Source organism: Stegostoma tigrinum, chromosome 6, assembly GCF_030684315.1.
Source record: "Stegostoma tigrinum isolate sSteTig4 chromosome 6, sSteTig4.hap1, whole genome shotgun sequence".
NCBI lineage: Eukaryota > Metazoa > Chordata > Chondrichthyes > Orectolobiformes > Stegostomatidae > Stegostoma > Stegostoma tigrinum.
Window position 1 is genome coordinate 78856105 of NC_081359.1, and position 23900 is coordinate 78880004.

Genomic DNA, 23900 nt, shown 5'->3' on the forward strand with positions numbered 1-23900 from the left:
AGGACAGAACACTGACGTTTCATTGAAAGTGCCCTGGCGATGTTACTTAGGGTGACGAAAGGTTTGCATCCAAACCCACTGGCTTAGCAAGCATGTTTACGACCTCCGGTATAACTCTTTCTGTGTGCTTCTGGTTTGGTATATTTACAGTCTACAAAAGTTGTAAGGTCTGAAGAGATGGGCCCATTCATTGCCATATTATTAAGTCTCTGCCCTGGTTTTGTAGCTGCCAGTGTTGTTGTAACTGTAACTGGTCCAAAGAAGCTTTTGGTAATTGGTGATCTATATAGTATTGTAGTAGGAAACTTGCTGGTTGTGCTGCTGAAGTTATGGGGAAGGCAGCCAGATATAATCAATAACTGGCTTAAATGTTAACTATCAGTAGTCAGCCAAAACCTAGATGTTACCCTGGTTTTGTAACAAGGTATGGGCTTCATTATTAGTGTTGTGAACGGAACCAACACTGAGGAATCATTAGCAAATAAACCATTATTGATGATACAACAGAGTCTTTGAAGAAGCTGAAGTTGCTCAGGAAAAGCAATCTTCACTATGGCAGCATTCTGGGTACGCAATTGTAAGTGCCTAGCAAGCATTGTGCATCAACTGCCAAACCGTTGCCTTCCACCGCCTAAAAAGTCCAGAATGGTCAGTACTTTATGGAAGAAGAAACCTGTTAAAATAAGGCCATGCTGAGCATATTTCCAGTAGCAGGGACCTTTTGGTCTTCCACACCCGTTTTCCCCATGGTGTCGCTCTTGTCACAGCCAAACCTGGCATTAATTTCCCAGAAGGATGACATTTTCTTTTGAGATGGCTGTTGTGGGGGGTGGGTTTCAACGTCAGAACAACTCTTTCCTCAACATCTCATTGAGTTGAGTGTTGGGGCATAAGCTCTGATTGTGTCATATTGTTTAGTTGAAGGTGAAATCTCATTTGTGTTTCATTCATAAATAACAGCACATGTAAGATCCTATTTCAGAGGGTAAAAGCAACTCATTGAAATTGAAGGTTGCTGTCTCCCTTTACATTTCATTAAGAATGTATCCACTGCTTCTTCCATTCAACTGTTCTTACCTATGAATGAGTGTCATTTGAGAATGGCAATATCAATTTGGCATTTTTACAGCTCACATATGTCTTCTTGCTGGATGGTTGCTGTTGAGATTATTCTCAAGTATTTTTATTCCAAGTTATGCATTTTTTAAAATTTTACTTTTTATTGAGCACAAAGACAACAATCCAACAGGGTGTCATCTAGCCAAGAGAAAATAGAATACCCAATTTTCAAGATAATTTTTCTTACTAAACCCCCCTCGCCCACCCATCCCAAAAAAGATGAACTGACCGACATTTGGAGAGCAACTGTTAGCCTGAAGAAGATGACGGAGTTATAGATGCTGCTGGCCAAACAAGAATAAACAAACACTTTTACGCATCTGACGTTTGTTTACAGATTCATGACTAGGGACTTTCTGGTTCCCAGTCCTGACTCATGCCAAATTTCTTAATGCCATAGAGTTTGATAAATGGACTCTGGTAGAAAACTGCAGAGGGCTTTCTTTAAAGTAGGGACTTTAGGGAGCCATTACTAACTCATCATCCTAATGGATTGGTGGACAGATCACATGGTCACAGATGTCAAGTTAATACATCCAGGACTGCTTGCTGCTGTAACCACCTTCCACCTTTGCAACTGGTGAGATGCATGTTTTTCACTTGGTATTATGCCTCTGAGGAATTTTTAGACTCCTCGTTGGTACTTCTCCCAATCATGTCACCATGGATGGCACTAACCTTTGGAGCAAGGAGCTTTCAACAGCATCACTAAAGGGATTGTTGGAACATGTGACCCTCTCAACCACATCAGGGTCAATGTGAAAATTCACATAGAGCTCTTAATTAATCTTGTACAAAGCAAGTACTTGGAGGGGGAAAAAAAATAGCTGCAGCATGGTCATTAAGAATATTGCATCTGCCCCTTTTTAAAGATTGTATTAGATATGCCTTTGCCTTTGCATATTATACCATAGTTTCCTAGCATTTCTGTATTATAACCATGGACTTCGTGGAATAAGTCTTTTTTTCTTAAAAATTAAGAATAAAAATTTTACAACATGCAAGGATGTCATTTGATCCACTGTGTATGACGGCATTTGGAAAGAGCTATCTGCTTAATCTCATTAATAATTTAAAAATTTTTTGTAAATGTGAAAATTAAAATATTAATAATATTCTCTTTAAATGGTTAACATCTGGAGAAGGTATCATAATTTAAATACCTTAGATGTAATGCAGTAAGTGATTACTCCATAAAGAAATTGGAGCTAGTTCAGAATTGGCATAGATATGTTCCGGTGGTCCGTGTATACCCATGGATGGTGATATCTCGTACTTTAAAGTGTATTTTTGAGAGCATAATTATATAATGCTGTTGCTTAACTATTTTATGAGACAGGTCTCCCAACTTCGGCACTCGCTTCCAGATGTTAGTAAAGTAGACTTTGTAGGTCAGTAGGACTGGATTTGCTGCTGTTGTTTCCAAAATTAAGTTGAATTCATTCCCTGGAGTTTTAGCAGCTTGATACAACTGAGTGCTCAGCTAAGTTAATGGGGACTTAAGAGTCTACCACATGGATGTGATTCTGAAGTCATATGTTAGCCAGACCAGGTAACAACAGATTTCCTTCCGTAAAGAATTTTGCTGAAGCAGATGGGTTTTTAGAACAATTGACTTGCTAAATTCTCAAATTTATAAATTAAATGTTAAATTTTGCAGCTGCTATGTTGGAGCTGATGCGCCCAGAGTATTAACCTGGGCCTCTGGATGAGCAGATCATACCACTACACCTCAATCTCTCTCCTCACTGATCTGCTTCTTGTAATCAGTTTTGCCATTATAAATCCAAGATTCCACTTTCTGATCATGTTTTGCCACCTTCCATGATGTACATGCCTTCCCTCTCCAGTTTCTGTAACCTCGTTTGTTGTTTAGAACTGTATCATTAAGTTTATTTGCCTCTTCCCTCAACCTTGTTTGCAAATGTATCAGTTCATGCTTCTTTGCATAAATTTTACCTTCCACTTGTCTGCTTGTTCCGCTGAACAATCCGTGTCCTGTAGCGGTATATTTGTATCGTTCTTAATGTTTGTCACTCTTGCCAACTTTGTATTGCTAGCACATTTTGAAGTTTTACTCTATATTCCGATGTCTTAAGTCCTTTACATGTACTCAATCAAATCAGGGGCCACAGCACTGAGTGGGGAATATCTGTGTCTACTTTCCTTTTCAGTCTGAAAAATCTTTACCATGATTCATTATTTTCTGTCTGTCATGCATGTTTTTAATCCACGCTGGCACTGACTCATCCATTCTGTGAGCACCGATTGTGTTTGCTGGCATTTTGTGATCCTTTGTCGAGCACTTTCTTAAAATCTAGGCAAATATTAACTCTTTCCTTCATCAGTCTTGTTTAGTACTTCATCAGAAACTTCAACTAGGTTAATGAAGTATGAAAATAAAACAAAGAGCTCTGGACAGTAGAAATCGAAACGCAAATCGGAAGTGCTTGAGAAGCTCAGCAGGTCTGGCATCATCTGTAGAGGGTAAAAACAGTTAATATTTTGAGTCCTGTGAACCTTCTTCAGAAAGAAGAAATCCCTCAATTCTCCAATTTATTATTTTAAAAATCTTTCATCCCAGAGATGTTAAACTGACTGGCCTGTGGATACTTAGACTGCCTTTTATATCTGTCCTTGGAATAAAGATAATGCACTTGCCTCTCTCAAATCTCCCCAATATCTGGGAAACATTAGAAGATTGTGACAAGCTCTTCTGCTATTTCTACACCCACTTCACTTGGTAGCATGCAATGTTAGCTTTCTTTAAGTTTTTCCAGTATGTCCTGTTTCAATTTTTATTCCACCTTTGCCATCTCTATTTTTGCCAGTGTTTTTTCAGCATTGTTTAAGGATACCCTCATAAAGTACTTAAGTATTTTAACTTTGCTGTTCATGCATCCACCCTAATAGTATCTATTTTACATCTTAGCACCTATTTTACTGAGAACTTTTGGATTCCTGTTTATTTTAAATGTTGTTCTGTTCTCCCATTCTCTTTTTTTTAGTCTTGTTTTCCTTTACAGTCTTCTCCATCCCACCCCACCCTCCCCCCGCCGACCTCCACCTTTACCTGAGTCTTGCTTGAAGAATTTGCATGCAGTGCAAATTGCATTTTATTCTGCTTCATCACTTTCTCTTTTGTTCAATATCCAAAAGGCTTCTCTTGATTTCATATTTGTTGAAATTTAGCCTGCAGTGAATTTCCTTTTAAAAAAAATTGTTCTGTCCTGTTGTTACTGTCACTACTCTGTTGTAGTTAAACCTAAGTATTGGAATGGTTGATTGGCAGTGATGCAGTTATGCTGTCAAAAGAATACTTGTGTTCACATGACACATACGGGAGCTTCTGGGCTTGTTTCCATTGGAGTTTAGAAAAATGAGGGTGAGATATCCTGAACAGTTGTGACAAGGTGCACATGTAAAGGATGCATCCTGTTGTGGATGAGACCAGAACTTTAGGAACTGGGAACACAGTTTTTAAAATTAATGGTCTCCCTGAGTTTCTTTTGTGGATGGCTTGTGTGACTTTGGAACTGTCTGCCTAAAGTGGCGGAGGAGGCGTAGTCACCAGAATACTTTTAGGCAGGGGTAGATGGTTTCTTGTTAGGCTTGACAATCAAAGCTTGTTGGGGGTCGATTGGAATGCTGGATTCAAAACACAATCAGCCCAGTTGTGAACCTGTTGAACAATGATTCAGGCTTGAAGCATTGGCCCATTTCTGCTACTAATTCATTGGTTCATATCATGTAGTTCTCTTGAGTATTTGAGGTAGACAACAATATGGTTTTTGCAAATGTAGTAATAGAAAAACAAAGCTCTGCAACTTTTGGGCATTCACGTTTAACTATGCATCTGTCATAATAAGAAATTGCTGCACCTTTTTCACACAATGGTGAATGCCATTGGCCTCATTATTAGCCTTGTTCAATTCTGGCTCAATATAATTGAGTATATGGAGGAAATACTAATTGGTTTGTAACTGAAGAATCAAACTTATTTTGCAGATCAACTAAATTTACCTGCCTCACTGTTCAGTGATTTCTCTGGCCTCAGCATTTCTCAACGGAGAAAGGTAGGTAGTTTGACTACATTTTTAATTGCAAAGTGACTTAATTATTTTCTTTGTATTTCTGTTCCTCAGTCAACTCAAAAGATCCATTCTCCTGCACCTTTATCATGGAGCGAGAGGAAAATTATGAAAAATGAACCTTTCAACCAAAAAGATGAAATTAAATGACATTTGTGACTCATATTTACAGACACCACTGTGTGGTTCTGTTCAAACCTTAAAATAACTGTTCACTGGAGGGGCGATGGAAGGTTAAATGCTGAACATAGTTCTAAAACAGAACAAATCTGGAATCCAGTTCAAATGATGTCATGAGCCATGCTGCCAAAAAAGTGCAAGCATTATTCTGAATTGTGATGCCAAGTGAAAGTTTTGTACCATGTGATATCTGTTTAGTAGATAATCATTATTTTCTTTGCGATGGTACTGAGAAAATACGCTGGTAATTTCTCTCTTGAATACATTTCAGAGCAATGATTATCATTTCTTGTACTCAAAGTGCTCTTGCTTAACTGATCCTCTTACAATGTGGACATCCCCGGTACTTTGCTTCATTTAAACTGAAACAGTTAGAATTGAATGAGCTACTTAATGCAGTCAAAAATGTATGAGTGATAATGGGAACTGCAGATGCTGGAGAATCCAAGATTCTCCAAGATTCAAGGCATTGAAATAGCTAATTATTATAGCTTAACTACTGGAATGTGATTCTGTCTGATCAATTTATTGATCAGTTTACTCTTTTACTTTATAAACTCTTATATTATTTATTAAATCAATGCATATACCTATTGCTGATGCATGTATTCTTACAGATACTGATAAAATATATTCTCATATTTCTGGTGATATTTTTATTTGCACTTCTAAATAACACGCAAAATTCACAACAAACATCAGTCTTGTACTTGAACATTTGAATCAATTAGATTTTCTCAACTAGTCTGCCAAATGTGAATGGCTGGTCAAATTAGTTTAGTTGTAAGGTAAGCTTTCATTTTTGCCCAACTAACTTGGAAAATAACTTTAAATGTCTTAATTTTCTTTTAAATGTGAAGGAGCACTTGGCTTCTCAGTGTAAACTCAAAACTTGGTTGCAGTTTTGCCCCCTCTAAAAGTTGAGAGTTTAAATTCTCCTCAGTGACAGCAGCGCGAACCAGACTGCCAACGGGAAGGTAAGTGAGGTAATATATTTGGGCGGTTGCTTTACCCAAAACACTACTGAGGTAGTGTCTCCCATCCATCCTCCTCTTCTAACCAAAAAAAAGTCTGAGTGCTGATTTTGGTAGGATTACTATTTTTTTCTCCTTTTCAGTAATCTGTGTGTGAATTTAGAACAGAGGAATGGGTGCCAAGCGGTTACATGCTCCTCCTGTAGAATGTGGGAGTTAGGGTCACTAAGAGTGACCCCACTGACTTCATCTGCGGCAAGTGCACCCAACTCCAGCTCCTCGGAAACAGTGTTAGGGAACTAGAGCTGGAGTTGGATGAACTTCGGAGCATTTGGGAGGCTGAGGGGCTAATTGAGACGAGTTACAGGGAGGTAGTCACACCTCACGTACAGGAAACGGGTAGATGGCTTACAGTCAGGGGACAGAAAGGGAACAGGCAGACAGTGCAGGGGTCCCCTGTGGCCATTCCCCTCAATAACAAGTATACCGTTTTGGATACTGTTGGGGATGACTTGCCAGGGGTAAACCGTGGGGTACAGGTCTCTGGTGCAGAGTCTGTCCCTGTTGCTCAGAAGGGAAAGGAGGAGAGGAGGAGAGCATTAGGCATTGGAGACTCCATAGTTAGGGGGACAGATGGTGATTCTGTGGGAATGAGAGACACTTGCGGATGGTGTGTTGCCTCCCAGGTGCCAGGGTCTGTGACCTCTTGGATCGTGTTTTTGGGATCCTTAAGGGGGACGGGGAGCAGCCCCAAGCCTCCACATAGGCGCCAACGATATAGGTAGGAAAAGGGATGGGGATGTGAGGCAGAAATTCAGGGAGCTAGGGTGGAAGTTTAGAGCCAGAACAGATAGAGCTGTTATCTCTGGTTTATTACCCGTGCCACATGCTAGCGAGGCGAGGAATAGGGAGAGAGAGCAGTTGAACATGTAGCTACAGGGATGGTGCAGGAGGGAGGGATTGAAATACCTGGATAACTGGGGCTCCATTTGGGGTAGGTGGGACCTCTGCAAAAGGGATGTTCTACACCTGAACCAGAGCGGTACCACTATCCCGGGGTGGGGGGGTGGGGGGAGTTTGTTATTGCTCTTTGGGAGGGTTTAAACTAATTCAGCAGGGGGATAAGGAGCCTGAATTGTAGCTCCAATGTCCAGGAGGTTGAGAGTAGTGAAGCCATAAATAAGGTTTCAAGCTTGCAGGAGTGTACCGGCAGGTAGGAAGTTGGTTTGAAGTGTGTCTACTTAAACGCCAGGAGCATCCGGAATAACGTGGATGAACTTGCAGCATGGATTTGTACCTGAAACTTTGTTGTGGCCATCTCGGAGACATGGAGAGAGCAAGGACAGAAATGGTTGTTTTAGGTTCTGGGGTTTAGATGTTTCAGTAAGATCAGGGAACGTGGTAAATGAGGGGGAGGTGTGTCATTATTAGTCAAGGACATTATTACAGTGGCAGAAAGGACATTTAATGAGGATTTGTCTACTGAGGTAGTATGGGCTGAGGTTAGAAACAGGAAACGAGCGGTCACCCTGTTGAGAATTTTCTATAGTCCTCAGAAGTTCCAGAGATGTCGAGGAAATGACTGCCAAGCTGATTCTGGATAGGAGCGAAGGTAACAGGTTAGTTGTTATGGGGGACTTTACGTTTCCAAATATTGACCGGAAACGCTATAGGTTAAGTACGTTAGATGGGTCAGTTTTTGTCCAGTGTGTGCAGTAGGGTTTCTTGATACAATATATAGGCCAACAAGAGGTGAGGCCACTTTGGATTTGGTTCTGGGTAATGAACCAGGCCAGGTGTTAGATTTGGAGGTAGGTGTGTACTTCGGTGATAGTGACCACAGTTCAGTTACGTTTACTTGAGCGATTGGAAAGGGATAGATAAAAATTGGCAGGCCAAGAGTTATAGCTGAGGGAAAGGCAATTATGAGGTGATTAGGCAAGATTTAGGATGCATAGGATAGAGAAGGAAATGCAGGGGTTGGGCACAATTGAAATGTGTAGCTGTTCCTTGAATAAGCTCGTGTGTGTCCTTGATAAGCATGTACCTTTTCGGGTAGGGAGGAAGCGGTCAAGCGAGGGAACTGTGGTTTACTAAAGAAGTTGAAACTCTCGTCAAGAGAAAGAGGGAGGCTTATGTAAAGATGAGATATGAAGGCTGAGTTAGGGCGCTTGAGAATTACAAGTTAGCCAGGAAGGACTTAAAGAGAGAGCTAAGAGCAGCCAGGAGGGGACATGAGAAGTCTTTAGCAGGTAGGCTAAAGGAAAACCCTAAAGCTTTCTATAGGTATGTCAGGAACTAAAGAATGTCTAGAGTAAGATTAGGACCAGTCAAGGACAATAGTGGTAAGTTGTGCGTGGAGTCGGAAGAGGTAGGAGAGGTGCTGAATGAACATTTTTCGTCAGTATTCACACAGGAAAAAGACAATGCTGTCGAGGAGAATACTGAGATATAGGCCATTAAACTAGACGGGATTGAGGTTCACAAGGAGGTGATGTTAGCAATTCTGGAAGGTGTGAAAATAGATAAGTCCCCTGGGCTGGTTGGGATTTATCCTAGGATTCTCTGGGAAGCTAGGGAGGAGATTGCAGAGCCTTTGGCTTTGATCTTTATGTCATCATTATCTTCAGGAATAGTGACAGAAGCCTGGAGGACAGCAAATGTCCCCTAGTTCAAGAAAGGGAGGAGGGACAGTTCTGGTAGTTATAGACCAGTGGACCTTACTTTGGTTGTGGGTAAAGTGTTGGAAAGGATTATAAGAGATAGGACTTATAATCATTTAGAAAGGAATAATTTGAATAGGGATGGTCAACATGGTTTTGTGAAGGGTAGATCATGCTTCACAAACCTTACTGAGTTCTTTGAGAAGGTGACAAAGCAGGTGGATGAGGATAAAGCGGTTGATGTGGTGTATATGGACTTCAGCAAAGCATTTGATAAGATTCCCCACGGTAGGCTATTGCAAAAAATACGGAGGCATGGGATTGAGGGTGATATAGCGGTTTGGATCAAAAATTGGTTAGTTGGAAGAAGACAGGGTGGTGGTTGATGGGAAATGTTCATCCTGGAGTGTAATTACTAGTGGTGTACCACAAGGATCTGTTTTGGGGCCACTGCTGTTTGTCATTTTTATAATTGACCTGGATGAGGGCGTAGAAGGGTGGGTTAGTAAATTTGCAGATGACACTAAAGCCTGTGGTGTTGTGGATAGTGTGGAAGGATGTGGTAGGTTACAGAGGGGCATAGATAAGCTGCAGAGATGGGCTGAGAGGTGGTAAATGGAGTTTAATGCGGACAAATGTGAGGTGATTCACTTTGGAAGGAGTAACAGGAATACAGAGTACTGGGCTAATGGTAAGATTCTTGGTAGTGTGGATGAGCAGAGAGATCTCGGTGTCCACATGCATAGATCCCTGAAAGTTGCCACCCAGGATGATAGGGTTGTTAAGAAGGCACACGGTGTGTTAGGTTTTATTGGTAGAGGGATTGAGTTTCGGAGCCACGAGGTCATGTTGCAGCTGGTCAGAACTCTGGTGCGGCCACACTTGGAGTATTGCATACAGTCCTGGTCACTGCATTATAGGAAGGAAATGGAAGCATTGGAGGGGGTGCAGAGGAGATTTACCAGGATGTTGCCTGGTATGGAGAGAAGGTGTTATGAGGAAAGGCTGAGGTACTTGAGGCAGTTTTCGTTAGAGAGAAGAAGGTCAAGAGGTGACCTAATGAAGACATACAAGATGATCAGAGGATCAGATAGGGTGGACAGTGAGAGCTGTTTTCCTCGGATGGTGATGACTTGCAGGAGGGGACGTAGCTTTAAATTGAGGGGTGATAGATGCAGGACAGATGTCAGAGGTAGGTTCTTTACTCAGAGCAGTAAGGGTGTGGAATGCCCTGCCTGCAATAGTAGTAGACTCGTCAAGTTTAAGGGCATTTAAATGGCCATTAGATAAACATATGGATATTGTTGGAATAGTGTAGGTTAGATCGGCTTCAGTTTGGTTTCACAGGTAGGCGCAACATCGAGTGTCGAAGGGTCTGTACTGCGCTATAGTATTCTATGTTCTAGAACAAAAATCTGCCATACTAAAAGATCCTTCCTTGTTTTATTTCCTGCTTAATTTGCCCTATGTATCTGTCTATCTATCGTTCCTTTATTTCCACTCCAACCAAGACTTTGCACTGTACTATGAATAGGCAGAGTAAATCAAAGCTACCTATCGTTGTCTGAGGAATACAGCATGCTGATAAACGAAGTATTTCAGTGGAAGGGGAAATACTGGAATAAGTTGTGAATGGTGTGACCATAGTGTTTTTAGACTTCACTGATGTTTTACCCAGACTTAATACATCGACTGTCCAAGCATGGACAAAAAGCTGAATTCCAGAGGTGAGCTCAGAGATGGCCTCAGCATCGAGACAGCATTTGTTTCTGTGTGGCATTAAGAAGTCCTGGCAAAACTAAGGTCAGTGGGAAATAGGGGAACAAAGACTTCATTGGTTGGCATCATACCTAAAGTCAACAAGTAAGATTTCTTGGAGACATATCATTGCTCCAGGAGCTCTTCTAGGTAGTGTCCTTAGCTCACTACCTCAGCTACAACATCAATGATATTCTCTCTAACATGATGTTAGAAGTCAAGATGCTCGTCAAAGATTGTACAATGTTCAATACCACTTCCAATTCCTCAAATTCTGAAGGAGTCTATGTTTGATTGTAGTGGAATCTCTACATTTAGTTCTGACTGAAAACTAACAAGTAATGTTTGTACTGCACAAGATCTATGCAGTGATGTCCACAAAATAAAAAAAAACTCTCCTTGGTGTTAAATGGCATCATCGTTGCTGAACCACAACCTTCAGCTTCCTGAGAGTTACCATTTCCAGAAACTTTACACGACAGGCCATATAAATACTGTCGAAATAAAAGGTCAGCCAGTCACAGGCTGGCAGTTCTATTGTGAATAACTTTCCTTCTGATTTGCCAGCTGCTTGGATGAGTCTACTTTAACAGCACTTAAGAAGTTCAGTACCAACCAAGACTAGGCAGCCTCTTTAATTGGGACTCTGCCCACCATATTCTCTGCGAGTAGTAGAGTAAGTGAATACTTGGTGTTAGCAGTGTACCACCTTTAAGATTCTCTGCAGCATTTTACTAAACCCGCATTAGACAGCACTGCCAAATCTAAGACCTCTGCCATTTAGAAGAGCAGCAGCCACCGAACAACAGCTTCAATTGCCATATTTCCCTCGAAGGATCATGGTAAGATAACCTGGAACTAGATCACTGTTTCTTCACTGTTGTGGAATAAAATCCCTTGAACTTCCATCCAGCAGCACTATGGATGTACTTCAACCAAGACATTGGCTGCAGCATTTTGAGGAGACAACTTAGGGCAATAAATACTGACCTTCCAAACAAGCACTGTGAAATCAATTAGTGAATGTGAAGGAATACTTGAAATAAAAAGCTTATCATTTCCATTTATGGCATACATTAATTTTATTATGTAAATTAGTGCATCCAAGGAAACAGAGCAAACCTGAGGTTTTGGTGAATAGGGGAGTTTAAATTGTTACATTTGTTCTTAAAATCCACTCTAATTAGCAGTGACTGGAAAGTATTGTCAGTGAACAAAGTTTCTTTCTTAGATAAGGCAGAGTAAACACACTGCCATGAGATCTGTGTAGCTAATTAATTTGGAATTGGTTTCTTGCTCTAATACAGGGGAAAAATCCAGTTATTTAGTGAGATGGTAGTTCTTACTAATGCTGCAGTCAGAGATAACACCTTGTGGAGCTGGAGGAGAACCAGCAAGCCAGGCAGCATCAGAGGAGCGGGAAAGTTGACGTTTTGGGTCAGGAACCTAGGATCCTGATCTGAAAAGTCAACTTTCATGCTCCTTGGATGTTACCTAGACTACTGTGCTCCTCCAGCTCTACAACTATTTAGAGTGTAAATGGGGAATGGCTCAAGTCTGTTCTACTCTTAAGGTTTAAAAATAGTGGATGAATTGTTTGTAAAGTTAAGAGATAAAATGCGACATTAATAGGTGAATAATATAGTTGCGTGATTAGAATTTGTAAAGGTTAGCAGGACAGGTGTCAAAGCTGCAGCATGGCAGTCAAGGAGACCATCATGATTTATGGCAAACACAGTCACACAACATGGAAACAAACTGTTTGATTAACCAGTTCATGCCGACCATAATCCCACGGCAAACTAGTCTCACCTACCTGCACTTGGCTTATATCCCTCTAAATGTTTATTCATGTACTTAGCTAAGTACCTTTTTAAATGTTGTAGCTGTACCTGCATCCACCACTTCCTCTAGAAGTTCATTCTACACATGAGCCACACTGTGTAAAACCAAAAAAATCTTATGCCTATTCTCAATCTTTCTCCTCTCCCCTTTAAAAATATGCCCCATAGTCAAGAAATCCCACACCCTAGGGAAGAGACACCTACCATTCACCTTAGCTGTACCCCTCACGATTTTGTAAACCACTAAGATCATCTCTTAATCTTGTACGTTCCAGTGAAAGAAGTCCTAGCCTGTCCTGATAAATCAAACCCTTTTTTCCTGGCAACACCCTGGTAAAGTTCTTCTGAGCCCTTTTCACTTAATAATATCCTTCCTATAACAGGACAACCAGAACTACACAGTATTTCAGAAGCGACAGTGTCTGTAATGAGTGTTTGTGATTTGATGAGGTTCAGCTCAGTAATTTAGCTAGAGGTTGAGGTACAAAGTCTGTGACATGTGAGCACATGATGGTGCTTTGTATCGGGAGGCAGTCGCACCAGTTTCGGGAGGCAGTCGCACCAGTTACGATAATCTCTTCTGATTTGACCAGGGACAGGAAGGTGTGACTGTGAATAAGTGAGACTTGAGCAGGACTGCTGTATCGTCAACCTCTGTAATTGCACTATAGGCTTGAGGATTTCTCAACTTGATAAAAGTGAGGGCTGTAGCTTAAACAAACTAACTATGGCATCCTTGTATAATGAGAGCCTTCTCGCTTGCATCCTCAATTGACTTCTTGACACTGCAATAATACAATAAACTTTTGATATTTCAACCTTCTAAATTTTGCGGAGGTAGGTTTATTAAGGGTGCCAGTTGATAAAATTAGATCTTAATACAGAAAGTTGTTTTAGTGGTGCCAACTGTTGGAGTAATTTCCAGTTGATATTGCTATTGGAGAAGTAGATCCCTGACAGGAACCTTGCTGGGTAGATTAATTGTTTTTTAGTTTTGTTACTGAAGTGATATTTTCCTAAAACGTAAGCACACAATATTGCAATCTTGTGTTTTATTTTATTGTTGAAACAAAGTTTATTAGCAACAGAAATGAAGATTAAAAGCAACACACACTGTTCCCTTTGAACACAGATTCAGACTTTTAAGCACACAGTAAAAATAACCTAAACACAATTTATAGAGTAGAAACAACAAATTTGTATTGGAATTAGTATACCTGACACAAGTTAGAAATGTTGGCGCAATTTGACGAACATCTTGCGCTGTACTTGTAGGAAGAGCAAATCCAGCTCATTTCCAAGGGAGACGAACATTTCCTTGTTAATACTTTGGGCTTGACGTACATAAAATTTCAACTCACCTACTGGAACTGTAGATAACTGCTCATTGTTATTCTTCCAATGCTCCTGAATTAGCTTCTTTCCAGCACTATACTATTCTTGACATAGATTCAATTCCATTTTATTAAATTTCAAAAGTTAACTTCACTGTAGCCTAAAACTCTGGCCTGAGATTAATAATAATTTCTTACTTTAGAATAATTTTTTTTACTTTAAACTCTTTGTCCTTAAGGTTGTCTGTTAGCACGTTACTCCAGCAGAAGGCTTGATCAAATACCGTCAACACGGCTTTGTGAGGGGTAGGTCATGCCTTACAAACCTTATCGAGTTTTTTGAGGATGTGACTAGAAAAGTTGATGAGGGTCGAGCTGTGGATGTGGTGTATATGGACTTCAGTAAGGCATTTGATAAGGTTCCCCATGGTAGGCTCATTCAGAAGGTCAGGAGGAATGGGATACAGGGGAACTTAGCTGCTTGGGTACAGAATTGGCTGGCCAACAGAAGACAGCGAGTGGTAGTAGAAGGAAAATATTCTGCCTGGAAGTCAGTGGTGAGTGGGGTTCCACAGGGCTCTGTCCTTGGGCCTCTACTGTTTGTAATTTTTATTAATGACTTGGATGAGGGGATCGAAGGATGGGTCAGCAAGTTTGCAGACGACACAAAGGTCGGAGGTGTCGTTGACAGTGTAGATGGCTGTTGTAGGCTGCAGCGGGACATTGACAGGATGCAGAGATGGGCTGAGAGGTGGCAGATGGAGTTCAACCTGGATAAATGCGAGGTGATGCATTTTGGAAGGTCGAATTTGAAAGCTGAGTACAGGATTAAGGATAGGATTCTTGGCAGCGTGGAGGAACAGAGGGATCTTGGTGTGCAGATACATAGATCCCTTAAAATGGCCACCCAAGTGGACAGGGTTGTTAAGAAAGCATATGGTGTTTTGGCTTTCATTAACAGGGGGATTGAGTTTAAGAGTCGTGAGATCTTGTTGCAGCTCTATAAAACTTTGGTTAGACCGCACTTGGAATACTGCGTCCAGTTCTGGGCGCCCTATTATAGGAAAGATGTGGTTGCTTTGGAGAGGGTTCAGAGGAGGTTTACCAGGATGCTGCCTGGACTGGAGGGCTTATCCTATGAAGAGAGGTTGACTGAGCTCGGTCTCTTTTCATTGGAGAAAAGGAGGAGGAGAGGGGACCTAATTGAGGTATACAAGATAATGAGAGGCATAGATAGAGTTGATAGCCAGAGACTATTTCCCAGGGCAGAAATGGCTAGCATGAGGGGTCATAGTTTTAAGCTGGTTGTTGGAAAGTATAGAGGGGATGTCAGAGGCAGGTTCTTTACGCAGAGAGTTGTGAGAGCATGGAATGCGTTGCCAGCAGCAGTTGTGGAAGCAAGGTCATTGGGGTCATTTAAGAGACTGCTGGACATGTATATGGTCACAGAAATTTGAGGGTGCACATATGAGGATCAATGGTCGGCACAACATTGTGGGCTGAAGGGCCTGTTCTGTGCTGTACTGTTCTATGTTCTATGTTCTAAGACTCCTCAGCACTTTGAAGTTTGATACACTCATCTCTCTCTCGAATAACTTCCTAGCACAGACTAGAATTGAAAATCAGAGCCTGGAAAGCTCCCTTCTAAGCCTGCAGGATAATTGCCAAAGACCTCTGGATTACGTCTTCTTGTTCAAGTGCAAAGACAAACCCATACAAGTGATGGTCTTTTGTTTAAAAAATTTTCAAGGGAAGTAGTTCATTCCTTATTTTTTTCAGCATCTGATATTTGATCTTCAGAGACAGTCCAAAGATGTGCAGGTTAGGTGGATTGACCACACTAAATTGCCTGTGGTGTCCAGGGATGTGTAGGCTAGGGGGATTAGCCATTGGAAATACAGGGTTACGGGATAGGGGAGGGTGGTCAATCTGGGTGGGATGCGTTTTGGAGTTGGTGTGGACTTGTTGGGCTGAATGGCCTGTTCCTACACTATGACTTCTGTGATTCTGCTTAATCATCCCTGAAAGTTTACCAAGACCAAAAAAAAACAATGTTGATTTCATTTTGTAATTTCAGTACTGGTATTTATATTTTGAGCAAATGTCTTTCAAATGGAAAGTGCAAGAATAAGTTCTGTGTTTGTTTGCAGCAATGTGATTGTGTTCAGAGTATTTTAATATCATAATGACTAGGCAAGCGCTGAATTTTTGTTACTGAGTTGGGTAACTCAAGTTCATGAATGTTCCAGTTTTGCAAATTTGTGTTGATAAGAAGTCATCGGGGATACAGATACAAAGATTTTTAAAATGGCATCAGCAGATAAATAATGGAAAACACCAATCATACATATGCTTTGTCTGGTGTACTGGAGCACAGACCATAGAAGTCGTGCTTCAACTATATAAATCCCCATTTAGACCACAATTGGGACATTGTGAGCCATCTTGTGCACCACACTGTAGGAAGATTTTTTTTTTCCTCTGATAAATCACTTGAGATATGGGTGTCACTGGCTAGCTAGCCATTATTTATTGATTGATTGTCCCTACTTGCCCTTTAGAAAGGGTTGTGCACTGCATGAATCATTGTAATCCATGTGCTGTAAATAGATCCACACTGTTGTTAAAGTGAGAGTTCTGGGATGCTGACCCAGCATTTGTGAAGGCATGATAATATAGTTGTAAGTCTGGTGGTTAAATGGCCTTGGAGCGAGTATCATATGCTGCAGGGAAGTGCAGGTCAATGTGGGATCCATTTGGGTCGATTGACCATAGGAGCAGATTGAAATTATGATTGATGAAGAGAGAATAGAATACCTTTTCTCCTTTAATATTTTAAATCATGTTAGTCCTTAACATTTTGTAATGTCCATAAACACACTACCTAGTTTGTATAATATCTTTTAATAATTTTAATCATTTGGAGTCCTGTTAGAATTTTGGCAAATATATGCTGAACTATATGAAGCCTAAATATTCTGTCTAGGTTGCTCATACTATCCCAGGTATGTGCTAGACAGCACTTTGTATAGCTGAAACCTGCTTTTCTAGATTAAAAAAGCTCAATTAGTCTTTAATAATATTTTTACACCTGTTCAAAACCTTCCCCTGTCCTTGGTCCACTTATTCAGCTCTTCAAAAAAATTCAGTCTGTTTTGTCTGGCATGACCTACCCTTTATAAATCTATGTTGTTGATCAGCTGAAATTTTCAAAGTGTTCAGTTATTTTATAATTAATTTCCGGATGCAAACAGGCTTGGTTAACAATGCTTTGAATTCTCCCTGCTACCTTTCTTAAGCAAAGTATTTCACACTTTGTTTTAACTTATTTATATATTGTAAGTTTCCAAGTGTTTTGATGTAAATATATATAGGGTGAAATTTAAGTTAAATGCTATTTAATGAACTCTAGTTGTTATGTGAGTAATTACCTAGAATATTATTTTACCAGCAGACACCAAATCCAGCTGCAAATGAATTCATCCCTAAAGGAGGATCAACCTCTCGACTAAGTTCTGTGTCCCAGTCAAACATATCGGCCTTTTCACCAGCCTTGTTCTCTCACCCATCCTTGGGCAGCCCATCAGCAGCTGGGTTAGCCCCGGGTAAGTTACTTGTGATTCAGTATGTGCCAGCAAAGACTTTTTTTTGTATTGTCAGCAATGGGCTAATAAGCACACAGCTTATTATAATGTCACTTAAAAAATGTTCTTAAGAATAAAGAACAGAGACTGGTTTTAAAACCAAAGTGTTCTAGCCAGCAATACTTTGAAAGTGAAAAATATTGCTGAGGAATTTCCCTTTGTTAAGAGGTGAAGACTTTTTGTTTAGCTTTTGTGTAAACACAGCTTGTGAGATATGCCTTTCTAAATTGGCTGGTTGTAAAGAGTCACATAGAATATTGCATGACTTAGGAACAGTTTAATTTTGCAAATTGGATTCAACCGGGATATGCATCTGAGACTGGAAAATATGGTGATATCTGCTTAACCCTGTACAAATCGATTAAAATAGGATCCAACAGAAATATAATCAAGCATGCCATTTTCCATTTAGTGATTTAATAGCATTTATGAAATAATTTCTATATTATATAAATGGACAGCTGTCTCATTCTTTGGAGGGCTGTGTTGGATTGATGGACATTACATTGGCTGAAATGTTAAATTTGTAAATGTTTGAAGACAGAGCAAATCAGGTTATGAAACTGAATGCAATCTAGCAGGTTGCTGATCTTCATGCCAGGGATCATGCTTGAATAATTAATAATCAGTTGGCAACTCACACCAGTAAGACTACAGCCAAAAAAAAGTGCCTTGAGTTTCACAGTTCTCATCCAGGTATTCAAATGTATCCGTGGTTTTGCCTGTCTATATTTTGGTAATCTTCTCTAGCCCCGTTCCAAGATCTCTACATTCCGCAAATTCTGGTCGTCTTTGCATCACCAACTTCCTTCTGCCACCATTTGCAGCCAAACCTTTGGTTGTTTATGCCCTAAATTCTGGAATTGCTGTCTAATGTCAAAAGAAATGTAACAGCAAGCTGTCCAGCCCATTGAGCCTATTCTACCATTTAGTAAGATCATGTCTGATCTGATTGTCGCCTTAATTCCATGGCAGTGAACCTCCGAGAGAGGAAATTTCCTCCTCATCTCTCTCAAAATGGGAGATTCCTAATTTTTAAACCTTGTTCTAGACTTCCCTATGAAGAGAAATACCCTCTTTGCATTCACCCTGTCAAGTTCCTGTAGAGTCTTGAGTATTTCAAAAAGGTTATCTCCTGAACCCCAATGAGCAAGGGCTTGACCTGCTCAACCTTGCCTCATAAAATAGCCATTTCATCCCAGGAATTTTCTAAGTGCACCATCTCTGAACTGCTTCCATTTCACTTGTATTCATCTTTGGGTGAGGAGACAAAGTACTCCAAATGTAGTCTCATTTAAGGTCCTAAGCAGATTTAATGACTCTTCCTCATTCCCCTTGCAGTAAAGACCAGCATGCCATTTGCCTTCCTGATCACTTATTCTATTTGTACTCTAATGTTTCGGGATTCATGTTTTGAGACACCCAGATCCCTCAACACCTCGGTTCTACAACCTTTTTCCATTTAAATAACTTTATTTTTTCTGTTCTTCGTGCTGAGGTAACCAAGCACATGTTTCCCTTATGATACTCCATCTGCCAAAGTTTTGCCCCTTCTCATTACCTAATCTGTATCCTTTTACAGACTCATTTTGACTTCTTCATATATCTTCGTATCATCAGATCTAACTACCATATACTCAGGACATTTTATCAAAGTCATTAATATAGAAATTAATTTTACCCTAAGCGCTCTTCACTGTGACCCTCCACTAGTTAAAGTTTGCTAACCTGAATATGACCTCATTATTCTGACTCTCTGCTTCCTGTTAGCTAACTAATGCTCTTCCCAGCTTAGGATGTTACTCCAAATATTATGAGCTCATGTCTTGAGTGGTAACTTTTTATGCGTAGCAGCTGATTGGATACTTTCTGGGAATCTAAATACTTTACATTTACTTGTTTTCCATTACCTTCCCTACTAGTTATTTCCTTCAATTTTATTTTGTCAAAGGCACTTGAGTCTCCCTGATTTGTATTCTGATCTTCTAAAAATTACTTCTAAATACATTTGTCTCTCATAAGAAAATGGTTTCAATAGGCCAACTGGTCTCTTGTATCTGCTTCCTGTCTCTGTTCTCTGTGTCATTAACATTTGCAGTTTTCTAATAGCTGAAACTTTGCTGATTCCAGGATATATTGAATAATTACAACCAATATATCCACACTGTGCAGCCACTTCTTTTGAGACCCTCGGAACCAAACTTTTTCTACTTTTTTTTCAAATGATCCTCCTTGACCAAACTTTTGGTCTCTCGTAATGTTTCTTCTTTTGGCTTAGTGTCAATCTTTTGTCTGATTATGCTTCTGTGAAATGTCTTTGGATGTTTTACTAAGTACTTAACGATTGCACGTTGTTGTTAATGAGAGAGTGGAAAAGAATTAAGGATTGTAAAATTAACATATTTTATTGAAATGAGAATATATATCCTACAAAAGAAATTCTAATAAATCATCATTTTGACCGAAAACTTGACCAGACTGCCTCAAAACTTAAGATATGGCGAAGTTTATAATATTTGTGCTTGAGACAGCATGGGATTTGAGTCTGCTGTCTCAATAGGTCTGGCAAATAAGTGGACTTGTGGTTGACAGACCATATGTACTAAGATGCTCCTGCATCCCTCCTCCGAACCTCCCCACCTGCCAGATTCACTTTCACTGCAAAGATTTATCATCGTTTTCCAAGAACAAATTTAGATTTACGTTGCTAAGCTGCTATGAAAGGGTGTTTTTTAAAGTGCTTTTGATTGTATTCATGTTTTAATACATATACAGTTTTGAGGTTTGATTGAGAAGTTATTTTGCCTTCATTCCAAATCCAAGCTGCAGTCAGAATTGCTGGTACAAAGTTTCAAAGACTGGTATTTACAATGGAGTTTTTTTGGTTCAGTACCAGGAAAGTCAGAAAGCTTTCACATTTGTTTCCTCTTTTTCCTGTCACTTTTTTCTCCTTTCTTCTGAAGGAGTTGACTTCTTGCTGGGTTGTGGTTCTTCAGTGCCTCACCTAAGTGACCAATAGGCTTGTGTGAAAATTGAATGGGTGTTAACAGATTATCTGATCAAGGGAGGATCCGTAATCAGAAGCTGGAGCTCAGGCATATTTGTAGCATCCTTTTCGTTATCCTGGCTGCGATCCAGTAACTCTGCATTGACTGCGGGTAGAGTCCAAGATCAACTTGGATTGATTTGGCTTCAATACGCACTGGACAAACATCCTGAAACATCCTTAGAAATGCATTTATTTATCCTTTATGCATACTGTAATCAAACTAAGAAAATAATTTGGATTAAAAATATGGTCCAAAGATGACCTGGCTTTTTCTAGTACTTTGATTTATGTTAGACTCTTTATATCCAAAAAGATTTTTGTGTTAACTCTCTAAAATTTGTAGACTTCTTTTGCAGTGATGTACTCTAGCAATCAGATTTTTCTCTCTCCCAACACCACTATGTTGCAGTCTCTATTTTAAGTCTGAACCTTCTAGCATTAAGGTAGCACTTAATCCTGAAGCCATTCCAACTGTAAGAAAGAGTTTTGTGGGAAGGAGTGGCTTCATTTTGGATTTCTTTCCTCTTGTAATGCAAAAATACGGAGGACGTTTTATGCAATGCATTTGTGATAGTTTTCTAGATCAGTATGTCAAGGAAAGAACTAGCAACAGATTCATTGGACACAACAGTAGGGCAGTGTTAATTAATAGCCATTTGTGAAACAAGCCTCTTAGAATGAATGAAAATAATATGGAACTTTGTATCAACTGTGCTGATGGCTAGGTTGAGTATGGAACTATGTCTGAAATTTAAGCAAACTCACCCACATTGGTTAGAAGACTGGGTCAGCTGACACAGATTACAAAACCAAATTTTAGTATACAAGTGTAAATAGAACAATGGTAAACATTTAAATACATGTCTTTTATCCATATCTTCTTTGAACATATCTATATTTTAAGTAATAACAATCACATTTTTACTTTATTACACAACTATTGTTGAAAGTTGTTATTTAGCTTTTGATCCTGTTTTAAGCTACAGCTTTGCTGCTGGTTGTGTTTAAAACTGGAACATTTAAAAAAAAGTAAACAAGCAATATAGTTTGAGTTCACTGACCACACTGCAAACATGCCTATTGTGGTCTTGACAGCAATTAAAGAAAAATAATGTCAGGTAATTACCATGGACGAGATGTTCCCCTTCATAGAGGTGTCAACAAAGGAAGACTATGGAGTGAATTGTCCTTGGTGAGAAATTCACCACCTCCTTGCAACCTTAGCAATTCGGTGCAGATGGACACTGTCCATCAGGACTTTATCGAATTGTTAGCAGTTGAGGGCCTTATGGGTCAATCTCCTGTTCTGCCCAACCTAGATGGAAGCAAGGAGATGACGTTGGAAAAATCACCCTCTGCCCGTGCCTCTGATACTCCTGACACTCATCTCCCCACAAGAACAAGATTGAATTCTCATTTCTGGATCTCTCTAATTGGCAGCTTCTAGCACGTTGCCAGTGTTGAGGCCTGTGATAGGATGGAATACTCCCATCCTCGTGCCTGTCAACTCTGAGTTGATTGACATGCAATTAGGTGTGTTATCTTCTCACTCTGGGTGAGCATTTTAGTTACCACCTAACATTCTCGCCTCCACATTTTTAAAAAAATAGGAAAACATCGGAGTTGTCTTCACCACAGAAGATGACCAAAATTGTTCTTGTAATATTGGGGAAACAAGAGTCTTGTGCAATTATGGAATTTAATAGGTTACATTCGTATAAGCTATTGCTGGAGAAATTGAGACTACAAGTGAACAAATTCCAAATAAATGGTTCTGAACGGTCCACCCCTAGTATTTTAACAGAATTGGCGGCAGAGATAATGGATACATTGTTTTTGCAACTCAGAATTCATTTCATTCTATAATATTCCTTCTGCACTAAAAGGTAACAAAAGTAACCATGCTACTTAAGAATGGAGGGAGCACTGAACTGGGTCATGATAAGCCAAACAAGTTAGCCTAACAACTTTAGCTGTCGTCCATCATGTCAGAAGTGATTATACCTTAACGAGTTATTCGCCGTTTAGTGCAGCTCATTACCCCAATTCTGCCATGGAAAGCTGTACTGCATTTCCAATGGGAAAGATGGTAGTTTGACCATGAGCACAATTTGCAGTCTGCCTTATCTGGGCCCTCACTGGCCAGCTTTCGATTTCTCCTTGCCTCTGTAAGGCCCCTCCAATGGGTCAGCCTGCAGAGTCTCTTTATTTTAATTGGTTTTTTTTGGCAACGGTCTCCAGTTATCTGTGTCAATATTCAATGTCTTCATATCTTGCAATCTTAGTAATGTTGTTGGTGCATAGTATGAAGCCAGTTCGCCGTATCGAAAGCCTTTGGGTATAAGGCTGTCGTCGATTCAATGAACAGCTGAGCCAAACCCAAATGTTGCCTTATTAATATGTGCATTATGATGAATTATAATATTTCAGAACCTCTGAATTGATCTTGTTCTGAGGGAGATGCCAAGCTAACATCTGAGGCAGTGAAGGTAGAAGTTGTTCAGCCTTTTCTACTGCCTAATAGATGTCCAGGTCTCGTGACAGTAGAGGGGTGCACTGATGATACAGGTTTCATAGACTTGCATTTTGATGTTCTAGGCCAGGTTGTTGTTGCTTCATATTTTATTACTTAGCTTTGACCTAGCAAATGCATCTTTTGCAATGCTTGTGTTGATCCTACAGGTTACTGGAGATTATGGAACCTAGATATGTGAAGCTATCAGAAACCTCCAGTGTCACACAATTCACGTGGTCAGTGCTGATAGATGATAAGCCATGGCCCAGAATGTTGCCATTTGCCTTCTTTATGCTTACGTTTACAGGCATGAGGGAATCTGTCTATTTATTGTTGATAGTACTGCACAGTGCGCAATGCTAGTGCGGCATTGTAGAAGGAATTCTGGGAGCTTTAAGCCAGTTACCCTGACCTCAATTATAGAGAAAATGTTGAAATGTACTTGAGGTGTGATAACAAAGCGGTGAGAACATCATATAATTGGATAGAGACATGAGTTTATGAAAAAGTAGTGTTTGACAAATTGTGTAATTTTTGCCAATTTTGCCAGTTGTAAGTAATGTTTCTTGTTAGCTATACAGCAAAGCAACAATATTCTGCAACACTGCAGTGCTGCAGGTTGCATGTAGCCCATCTTTCCTTTAAGACCCAAGTGTCTGCAATCATGCAGCAGTTTCAAAGACATTACGTGATGCAACAAATTCGTTGTACACAGCAAGAAAAACATTG

The 23900-nt window shown here is 40.0% G+C and overlaps 1 protein-coding gene across 2 annotated transcripts in view; it reads left to right on the top strand.

The window, feature by feature from the left end:
- pan3 (poly(A) specific ribonuclease subunit PAN3) overlaps positions 1 to 23900 on the top strand; it is a 153791-nt gene that overhangs the window by 33924 nt on the left and 95967 nt on the right. Inside the window, exons 4-5 of one of the 2 annotated variants that reach the window (XM_048533537.2) lie at positions 5128 to 5195; positions 17415 to 17568. In XM_048533537.2, the coding sequence (XP_048389494.2) occupies positions 5128 to 5195; positions 17415 to 17568 (222 nt within the window). The remainder of the gene's footprint in view (positions 1 to 5127; positions 5196 to 17414; positions 17569 to 23900) is intronic. The other variant, XM_048533538.2, reaches the window with a different exon arrangement.